Raw genomic sequence first — 10,918 nt, 5'->3', positions numbered from 1 at the left:
AACTCCACCAACAATTGAGTGCTTAAAGAGGACCGCAATGTGAATTAGAAGTGAATACATGTTGATTCAATATGAAGTGGTGTACCCCAGGCCTAGACCAGAGTATCTCATTTGTCCCCAGCAGAGCCGGCCAAACGTCATCACCATCATCGCAGGATACACTCACGAGTGGCGTTGGGATTTGTGTTCACCTGAAGGAAAAATAAACAGGGATCTTATCGTCCGCTGGATTAGAACCGTCATCGTCCCCAGGTAAGTAAACTGAGCTGAGTGAACAACAGCAGTCAGAAGCCTAACGATCACTTCACACCTTCAGGGAAATACTGTAATGTCAGCCATCACTTCCACAACCCTGATCAACCTTGTCTTCTGGTGTAGAACACCAGGATGCAGCCCAAATGCCACCCAATTTGCTGTATACTTATCTGCCCTACTTTTGCCCAGTGTCCTATGGGCCCTGATCAAAAATGGTGCACAATATGGAGAAAGGGATGGCATTTGGGATGCACCCTCAGTAAAGCAGGAATCTAGAAACTACTTTCTTACAAAAAATAAACTGTCACACTGTAATGCACTCCTCCTTCCAGGTCAAGTCCAACGTTATCGCTCAGATCTAACGTGACATATCACAGAAACACAGTGTTATAAAGAACGAAAGGCCTCGTTGCCTCAATGTAAATGAATGATTCCTCTGATCTTCTCAGCAACACTGCTATGGAAATACCGCTCTAAAAATACATGTTATCAAGAATCAACATCACACATACACTCTTAGGAAAAAAAGGTGCTCTCTAGAACCTTAAAGGGTTCTTTGGGTGTCCTCATAGGAGAACCCTTTCAATAACACTTTTTGGTTTGAAGTAGAACCCTTTTGGGTTCCATGTAGAACCCTTTCTACAGAAGGTTCGAAATGGAACCAAAAAGTGTTCTATCTGGGGGGGAAAAGGGTTCTTGAAAGGGTTCTCCTACGGGGACAGCCAAAGAACCCTTTTGGAACCATGTTTTCTAAGTGTACACACATTCGGCTGCAAGCGTGTACACACACACACAAACATTAAAGCAAATGTAGATGAGCATATATTTCTTATAAAATCCACTGTACTCCTCTTCACCACCATGTCTAATATTGAACTTTCCCCCATGGAAAAGGCCATGTACTTTCTTATCAATTATGGCTGTCTGCAGCATCTGGTTATCCATTCAAAATGCCTCCCGCACCTGGTGAGTGAGGACAGACAAGACCCTACAGTACCTCATCTGTCCTCCCTTTCTTCTCCGATCGGAAATAAATTGACTTAGCCTTGCTTTAGTTCCCCAACAACCCGAATCCATGTATGAATCAGAATGAGAATGAGAAAACTACGCACCAGAGTGAGGGGCCTGGTTTGCAGAATAGTAGGAGAGGGAAAATGTACAGTAAAGATGTACAGTAAAGATTACAGTAAAGACCACTTGTATGCCTATAGTTTTGGCATGTGCATTCTGCCCAGTAAGGGCATGAGTCAATTATACAAATATGGTTTTTAAATGCAGCTTTTGATCTCAACTATTGAACATGGAATGGAATGCATTGATTGATGTTTAAATCACTATGTTCAGTATGAAATATTAAAACGTGGTGTTTTCCGGCAACTTCAGAGAATGGCTGGCTCTAATAATTTAGGTAACTACAAATCTATCAGCTTGATTAAAATTTTTGGGTGGAGAAGTTGGCACTCTCAACCCTAACCTGTATGGTATCGACAGGCAGGAAGAAAAACAATAAAAATACAAATATGTACTGTATGTCAACACTATTGTTCCGGAAGAATGTGGATGTTCTGTCATCACACAAAACAGCATAACAACGAGTGATAACAAAGGCAGCTTCCACTATAGCGACAGCATTATAGGTCTAGCAGATCAATAACCTATTACATTATAGTGACTGAGATCAACAAGATTACAAAAAAGTTGGCCTGAGATTGAACCCTGTTTGTCTATGGGGGTTCTTTGGTGGTTTGGGATATGACACAGTGTTAACTTCAGTTTGCCAAGGTGAACGTGCCAAAGTGAAGCGAGCCAGGGTGGAAAACATGGTTATAACAAGCCATAACCATCAGCTCAAACGGGGCATGATGCCTGTGGTGCTCTCGATGTGAATAAGATGCAGTAAAGATGTCAATGGAACGCAGACTGTGGGGGATAGAAGGACGTTGGATTGGCATAGTCAACAAATCTGATCTAACTTAGTGGATATAAGTCAAACCCATCATGATTTATGTATTGGACTGATTTGTACTGATTTGGATATACACTACGTACCCAAAGGTGTGTGGACACCCCTTCAAATTAGTGGATTCAGCTATCTCAGCCACACCCGTTGCTGACAGGTGTATTAAATCAAGCACACAGCCATGCAATCTCTATAGACAAACATTAGCAGCAGAATGGCCCGTACTGAAGAGCTCAGTGACTTTCAACTTGGCACCATCATAAGATGCCACCTTTCCAACAAATCAGAGCTGCACATTTCTGCCCTGCTAGAGCTTCTTCGATCAACTGTAAGTGCTGTTATTGTGAAGTGGAAACGTCCAGGAGCAACAACAGCTCAGCCATGAAGTGGTAGGCCACACAAGCTCACAGAACGGGACAGCTGAAGCGCGTAAAAATCTTGTCCTGAGTTGCAACACACACTACCGAGTTCCAAGCCGCCTATGGAAGAAACATCAGCACGAGAACTGTTCGTCAGAGCTTCATGAAATGGGTTTCATGGCATTGCAGCCGCACACAAGCCTAAGATCACCATGCGCAATGCCAAGAGTCGGCTGGAGTGGTGTAAAGCTCACCGCTTTTGGACTCTGGTGCAGTGGAAACGTGTTCTCTGGAGTGATGAATCACGCTTCATTGTCTGGCAGTCCGACGGACAAATCTGGGTTTGGCGGATGCCAGGAGAACGCTACCATCTGGTTTGCTTAATATAAAGAATTTGAAATGATTCATACTTTTACTTTTGATATGTAAGTATAAAAAGTCAATGTAATTGCTAAAATATACTTAAGTATATTTAAAAACAGATCATTTTATTCAAGTAGTATTTTACTGGGTGACTTTTACTTTAGTCGTTTTCTATCTTTACTTTTACTGAAGTATGATAATTGGGTTATTTTTCCACCACTGCGATGCTGTGCTTCCAAACTTGTGGCAACAGTTTGGGGAAGGCCCTTTCCTGTTTCAGCATGACAAAGCCCCCGTGCACAAAGCTAGGTCCAAACTGAAATGGTTTGTTGAGATCGGTGTGGAAGAACTTGACTAGCCTGCACCTAGCCCTGATCTCAACCCCATCGAACACCTTTGGGATGAATTGGAACGCTGACTGCGAGCCAGGCCTAATCGTCCAACATCAGTGCCCGACCTCACTAAAGCTCTTGTGGCTGAAGCCCCCAAAGCAATGTTTCAACATCTAGTGGAAAGCCTTCCCAGAAGTGGAGGCTGTTAATGCAGCAAAAAGGAGACCAACACCATTTTAATGCCCATGATATAGGAATGAGATGTTCAACGAACATGTGTCCACATACTTTTGGATACATATAGTGTATACATATAGTGTATAGATTGTTTTCCCTGCATAACATTTAGAAGTTGTCCCTTTTCAGGTTTAGAATAAGTGACTGCAAAATGCTAACTCCTGTTCGTATAAACTGGTAGCAAAGCGGTGGTGATAGTCAGTCATTTTAAAAGGAATGCTGTTGATTGGTGATGATGACATGAACATACTGTATATTGGGGTTGACACCCATCCAATAATAAGCAGAGGTCCGGCATCTTTTCCATGACATTTCCATTGTTTCGGTCGAGTTCCATTGACCACTTTACAGCATCTATACCAGACACAGTCCAATGGTCTACCAGACCTATAATACAACACACTGTATCTCAACGGAGTGAATCCGTGACATAACTGATTAAAGATGCATGGGATATTTTAAGCCAATATCCACACTTTGGAAAATGTATTACCACATAGTTATTGAAAGCCACACTAGAAAATGTAGCCAGTATGCACTTGACTTGAATTGCACTGCACATGATCTGGTGGACCTGGGAACCTTAATGACGTGACACGTACCTGCATGAGCTTCCCCTCTGCAGAGCCGGCGCTCCCTCCGACAAACAGCCCTTCCAGAGTGATGGGCTTCCCCGTTGGCTCGTCTCTCAGCAGTGTCACCTTGATGACAGCCTTGAGGGCCGAGCGCTCCGTCTCGACGGCCGCCGCCAGCTCCAGGCCCGTCTGGCCAAACACCACCTGCAGGGCCGCCATGAGCAGCCACGGCCAGAGCCCGGCCAGTCGCCGCTGGAGAACGATCATTGGATCGGCTGTAGCCGCGGGCTCCGGGTGTACATCGTGGACTTCAAAAGCTGGTAACCACCAATGTTGATTCAGGACAAGAAATATATGGCCCAACGCCGGTCCTCTGCTTTATGGGTTAGAAATGGTAGAAACCCGTGAAAACGACTCGAAATACAGGGTTTTATCCAAAGTGTTAAGACTCACGGACTGCCATGTTGTCTTGTGGTTTTGTAATGAATTCTTATCCCGCTTTGAAAGTTTGTTCCAGGTAAAAACAGTTATTAAACACGCCAAGTAAAGTGGTCTTCATATTCACTCATAAGAAAAAAATCTGAACGTTTGCTTCTAAATTATGGAATTGCTAACCATAAAATAAATATAACATACTTAGCCTAATAAGATAAGATGTAGATCATGTGTGTTAACCGGTATCACTAACAGGAGAGGCCAAACATTGCATGCACAAGTTCGACAACATCAAATCAATCATTGGAATTGCGTCGCTTATAGTTGAATAGACTTTACATTTAGTTCACCGTTCACATACAGCACGAGCTCCTTACATGAGATAAACAGCGGCCCGGTCCTCGTTTTCAACGTGCTTGTTAAAGTTGTCATAGACAGATCGGTTCAGTCCGAGCACACGGCGGCTCTTGTAATCTTCAACCACCGGCAAGATTTCAATAAACATTTTGCAACAATGTTTGTACTTTAATTCGTGCCCAACCCACTATAGACATTCTACAGTTTTGCCTGATTTAAAACCAAAGTGTATCCAATGTACCGGTATTCCATTTCCAGAGCAAGAAAAAAAAAAAGTCAAATCTGGCAGAAGGGCTCCAGACGCAACAAGTTGTCAAATACCTAAAAAGCAAATCACCTAGTCTTTACGCTGGATAGGATATTGTGACGATATCCCCACGCAGAGGTTTCAGAAACCACGAGGAACAAAGTCAGGTTGATATGACGGATTCCAAGATGAAAGGCGACAATACAGTAAACGACGAAAATGCAACAGTAACTTTCATAGGCTCCGTAGCGACAATCTATTGACAAAAATGCCACTGTAAAGTTGACAACGGAGATTTCCGGACTCTTGAAAAGTTGAACTAATCCAATGGAATCGTTGCATTAGTTACTTAACATGTAACTAGTTAATTAAATAGGAGTATAAATCTCGTGTCATTTCTGCAGCCGACGCATCCACAAGTATGTCTATCGCCCACTAAAGTTGCTACGCATCTAAAACCTGTTCGCTCCTTGGCAGCCTCCAAAAAAGTATTTCCCAGAGTTCCACGTCTGAAAGTTGTAACAATTCTGAAAAGAGATCCTTCCCGCCGCTGCTTAAAAAAAGAATAATATAAACTTCAGTATTAAAAGAGGTACTGAAAAGAAAGGTTTAACAAATGTATAATCGCTTTACAGCGTTTATGTCGTTAAAACACTCATATTGGTCATACAAATGTTGAAAAGTTGCAAACAGACACGAGTGTACATTTCCTAAGTCCTTGAAGCATGCCTAGTCGAGCCTCCCTCCCCTGGGATCTCATCGACTGTCTGTCTGTCTACCTGCTGACTGCCTGTCACGGAGGGTGGAGCTGCACTTCCAACAGACGAAAGACGACACCGGGCGCCCTCCAGCTGACAACACTGGTAACAGCCTAGCGTCACTTCAGATCTCCTTTAGGAACAGATAAAAGATCCCAGACTGGACCCTTTACCAGTAGACTGTAGCCCACTTTTGAGGCATCCATACAAACAAGAACAAGATGCAAGAAATGAAACGCAAAGAACCTCTGAATTATATCACATTTTAATCAGAATCATCTTTTAACATTATAAACCAATTATATCATGTCCAGAAGTCAAAAATTATTAAAAAAAATAATTAACGGTTAAAACAATTTTTTTTTGTGGCATTTCAAAATATGTAAAAAGGTAACTTTTTGGTGTCAAACTAAAACAAATGAGGAATAAACATTAAAAGCTACTTGTTCTTTAAGTTAAAATGACAAATTAATCTTGGAATGCATTAATTAATTCCAAGATTAAGCATTCAGAATAAAACTGTCATATGTCAATTCAAATTCTGTAAAGTTATCATATAAATAAGAATAAATTAAAACAGGGCTGAACTATGTACAATGTCCAATATGTGTACTATCAGGAAAATATATATTTCTTTATCAGTGACATACAAGTAACATAGGTAAACGTATTTCAACAAGAAACTACAGCAAATTCAGACTTGAGCCTGGGTAGCAAAACTGAAAACTTGGGACATCCTGGTCTGACTATGGTCAACATTCTTGCGTGCATGCCACTTCAACCAACAAGTTCAGATCTAAAAGATGAAATTAAAATGTGTACATTAATTTTGTCATGATCCCCCTAATCTATTCCTCACCGTTGACATTATTCGTCACTGTGTATTGTTTTATTAAAACGGAGTGGCTGCGGATCAGACTTCTCTGGACACCTCTTCCCGACAGCTAAAGGTCCCAACAGCTTCTGCGCATGTGCACGATTCTCTATCTTACGCACAGGCTACTCTAGCGAATGGTGAAGCTTGTTTAATTAAGTTAGATCAAAGCTAAATCAATGTCTGCAAGATCACAACGATAGTATTCTAATAACATAAAACAGAACTGAATATAATAGCATAGTACGATTGACAATGAGAAATGTGAACGGAGTGTGCCACAAAAACCAGCATGTAAAGAAACACATGCATTGAACTTGATACGGATCGTCATCTCTGGGGATCGGGACGGTTACCTATGGATCTGTAGCCTCTGACTATTTTTTTTATTTACCAAGGAAAGTCCCATTGAGATATAGAATCTCTTTTACAAGGGACACCTTGCCAAGATAGCAGCAGCAAGGATTGTGCAGAGGTGTAAGTGGATAGTTGTCTTACCAGGAGATTTAGTTTGCTGTCTGGTGCTCGTTCTCCAGGCTGAGGCTGCAGACAGTAACATCATGTAGAACACTGCAGACCTCGGAGTCCACCACCTGGATCTCCTTCACCTTGGTGATGTACTCTGAAGCTTCCTCAGGGCACTGGGGAAATCACAGCATGATCCATCTCCTATTATACAACAGAGTTCATCAGGACCGCTGATGACCATCCACACCATACCTGTTTATTAAGTTGACTACTAAGTCATACGGACTAAGTGTTTTTGCTTTCTCTTTCCACTCACAGTTCTAAATACGCTGGTTTTGTAAATTGTATATCCTCACTGTAAATCAGTCTATACTCTATAGCTCTATGTTTACTGTATTTCTATTGTATAATTATGTATGTTGACTGTGTACATTTCTGTCTATACATTTGTCTATTTCTGGCAGCACATATTCAAATTCCAGGTATGTGTAAATGTACTTGGCAAATAAAAGTGATTCTGATTCTGATAGATATAGCCTCCATGTGACAGGTTTTTACAAAACTAAGCTAGTTTACCTTCTGATAGGCATCCACAGTCAGGTTTTTACAAAGCTAAACTAGATTACCTTCTGATAGGCATCCACAGTCAGGTTTTTACAAAGCTAAGCTAGATTACCTTCTGATAGGCATCCACAGACAGGTTTTTACAAAACTAAGCTAGATTACCTTCTGATAGGCATCCACAGACAGGTTTTTACAAAGCTAAACTAGATTACCTTCTGATAGGCATCCACAGACAGGTTTTTACAAAACTAAGCTAGATTACCTTCTGATAGGCATCCACAGACATGTTTTTACAAAGCTAAACTAGATTACCTTCTGATAGGCATCCACAGACATGTTTTTACAAAGCTAAACTAGATTACCTTCTGATAGGCATCCACAGACACAGGTTTTTACAAAGCTAAACTAGATTACCTTCTGATAGGCATCCACAGACACAGGTTTTTACAAAGCTAAGATAGATTACCTTCTGATAGGCATCCACAGACACAGGTTTGTCCTCCCTCTTCCCTGGCTGCTCAGCCACGGGACCACCGACAGTGATGGCTATTCCCTGAGGAGGAACGTTCCCCGGGACTGCTATAATGATGGGCCCGCGTGGAGTCACTGGGTTGGAGTTAAATGAGGAGTCAAGCTGGGAGGAGACATTGACTGTGTGAGGGGAGCTGTGGATAGTGGTGATGGGCTGGGGCCCTGATGATGTAGAGGTGGACAGGACCAGCTGCTGGCGCTCTGGGGTCTCCACTTTGACCATGCGTATTTTGGGGGAATTGTGGTGCAACTCGTCCACTAGCTGGAAGACTGTGTCCAAGTTGACATCACTCTTGTTGGTCTCCTGGGTTTCACTGCTCTGCCAGTCCTGGTTTTGATTGCCAGGATACAGAAAGCCCACAGGACAGTTTGGCTAGAAATGGGATTCAAAATATAAATTTCACAGCTTGAAATTTCAAGCATAAAATGTTGACTCATATGCTCCGCATATTTTCACCCATATGAAATCTAGATCCCACTGGAAAGATTTGCAGACATGCTGCTTTATGGGTAGTAGTTAGATTCCCACCTACCTGGTAATAGCTGTAATGGGAGTATGAGGGAGTTGTCTGGTGGGCACTATGGCAGTCCGAGTCCATTGAGCCTGGGGAGCAGCATTGGCACACTGATGCTGAAAAAAGCAAATACAACCAAGAAGTATATAAATAAACTTCTATGACTGTTTATGAGGAAATCACAGTGTTTCTGTATTAAACTAATGGGTGCTTCCATGGTATGGTATATTATAGTTACCAGGGGAATAGAATCCAGGTCGGTACTGAGCATGGTGAGGGATCAAGCTGTTTGCCAGGCTTTGTGAACCCCGCTGGATGTGCACAGTAGTCGGACTGGACTCCACATTGCAGGAAGTGTCTGAAGGGAACCGGTGGATGACAGATATGGGGATTCCCTTGTCTGTGTAGAAGGTGGTGGGGGAGGGGGCATCCCCATGACCCATGATCCAGCCGCGGGGTGGGATAGGGGTCCGATCATAGTCCTTCATGGGCTGGATTCTGCTTTGGTGGTACTGTTGGTAAGGAGATGGTCGTTTTACCTGACCAACAAACATGGAACCTGTGGAAACATTGAATGACAGCAATATCATGAGTATCATGGCTGAGAAGTTATGGCACAAAAATGTATGTTATTTGAGTAATTTGCTATTAAATTACAGTTGCTACTCGTTTTGGTTTAAAATACAAAGTACAGGTATGATTGACAATTTGAGTGTACCTCTATTATCTACTTTAACTTTCTCCTCACCACCATCACCATTTGCCATGAGTCGGTGGAAACGATTTGCTGGGGGCCGGCAGTTCACTTCTAGGCCAGCTTCCATCTTCGCCTTGTTTTTGCTTGTCAGCCTCTTAAGATTCACCAGCAGTTCGGGATGATGTTGTTTGAAGTTTGGGTTGTGGAAGTGGTGTTTTATCCCGTCCATCGGAGATGAGACATCATTCTTCTCCGAGCCCCCGGGTCCATGGACCACCTTCCTGAACCCATAAAGATTCAGCTGGCGGTTGAAGCTTGTAAAGTTGGTTGTTTTGAAAAGGTCAGTGGTGTCAAACGTTTGTTTCTGAGGTGACAGCAGCTCTGATTCAAATAGCTGCTGTTCGATTATCAAACCCTCACCACAGGGATCCCAACGTATCGATCGATTTTTGGGGTTATTCACCAAACGCCACAATTTCGCTGGAAAATTGTTGGGATTGATGGGGATGGTGAGGCGTTCCTCTTCGAGCTCCATATTTTCGCCTGTTTGAGAAACAAAAATTTAAAAAAAAATCAGTGACAACTTATCAAGTGCATATTAATATCTAATTAAAGTAGCTAGTTAAATAGTATTTTTTTTTCTCGATTCAATTGGCAAGCTGCTAGCTAACATCGTTAGCTTAGTAACGTTACTTGTAGCTAACGTTAGCTAGTTCCTCGTTCGTTATCAAAGATGACTAGCTAAAACTGTTATCAAGTACTTTAGCAAGTCAACGGAAATAACGGGAGTTTAAACTACAATGTATATAGCTAAAAATTCATAATATGATTATTTTCTGTAAATGTGTGTAATTATATCTAGTATTGTTTAACACACAATAGCTTGATCAATCTCCCTCAGAACCGTTGAAAGTATTCCCGAACAGTTGTTTTGAATCCGTTCAAATTCCACGAAAAAAAAAAAACGTTCCAACATCCTCGAGCGTGATGAACCAAAGACGAAGCTCGAGCTATGGACGTTCACGACTTCCGAATTGAGAAAATGTTTCGTTTTATAACACATTCAGAATCAGATTCAGTGTATTTGTGGATACACATTTATTACAGTTACGGTTTAATATATTGACACCCTTGCACTTTACGCAGGTTAGCGTTTCTTTTCGACATGAATCTTGTTTTGGAGGCAGCTCTTGCAGAGTGGTCTCTGATTTTAAACCTAAGGCTAATAATAATAATCACCACTCCCAGAAATACAAATAATCATAATAAAATAATAATTAATAAATTATAATACAAATAAATAATCCACCTTCAGAAATAAAAATCATGAAACTCCTGTCAATTGATGAAAGCCTATGTTCCCACTGGGCAGCCAGGCCCACCCAATTAGA

The 10,918-nt window shown here is 41.8% G+C and overlaps 2 protein-coding genes across 2 annotated transcripts in view; both read right to left on the bottom strand.

The window, feature by feature from the left end:
* Positions 1–5,888, bottom strand: part of LOC129867996 (E3 ubiquitin-protein ligase RNF43-like) — a 229,229-nt gene extending 223,341 nt beyond the window's left edge. The window contains exon 1 of the mRNA XM_055941544.1: positions 4,109–5,888. Coding sequence (XP_055797519.1) covers positions 4,109–4,348 — 240 coding nt within the window. The 5' untranslated portion in view covers positions 4,349–5,888. The remainder of the gene's footprint in view (positions 1–4,108) is intronic.
* Positions 5,889–6,478: 590 nt separating this feature from the next.
* On the bottom strand, positions 6,479–10,064 carry hsf5 (heat shock transcription factor family member 5). The gene is made up of 6 exons (XM_055941276.1): positions 9,549–10,064; positions 9,069–9,389; positions 8,849–8,946; positions 8,251–8,688; positions 7,251–7,393; positions 6,479–6,674 (listed from the first exon to the last, which is right to left on the bottom strand). The coding sequence occupies exons 1-5, from the start codon at positions 10,060–10,062 to the stop codon at positions 7,259–7,261; spliced, it is 1,506 nt and encodes a 501-aa protein (XP_055797251.1). The 5' UTR covers positions 10,063–10,064; the 3' UTR covers positions 6,479–6,674; positions 7,251–7,258.
* Positions 10,065–10,918: the final 854 nt, after the last annotated feature.

Source organism: Salvelinus fontinalis, chromosome 13 (genome assembly GCF_029448725.1).
Source record: "Salvelinus fontinalis isolate EN_2023a chromosome 13, ASM2944872v1, whole genome shotgun sequence".
In the NCBI taxonomy this organism is placed as follows: Eukaryota; Metazoa; Chordata; class Actinopteri; order Salmoniformes; family Salmonidae; genus Salvelinus; species Salvelinus fontinalis.
This window is presented reverse-complemented; position numbering and strand designations above follow the sequence as displayed.

What these genes read in the sequence shown, in the direction of transcription:
- hsf5 (XM_055941276.1), bottom strand. Translation starts at nt 10,062, where the DNA reads ATGGAGCTCGAAGAGGAACGCCTCACCATCCCCATCAATCCCAACAAT. An exon ending in AGTTAAAGTAGATAATAGAG is followed by an intron (nt 9,390 to 9,548) that starts GTACACTCAAAT and finishes ATGTTTCCACAG; the next exon opens with GTTCCATGTTTGTTGGTCAG. An exon ending in CCCATTACAGCTATTACCAG is followed by an intron (nt 8,689 to 8,848) that starts GTAGGTGGGAAT and finishes TCCCATTTCTAG; the next exon opens with CCAAACTGTCCTGTGGGCTT.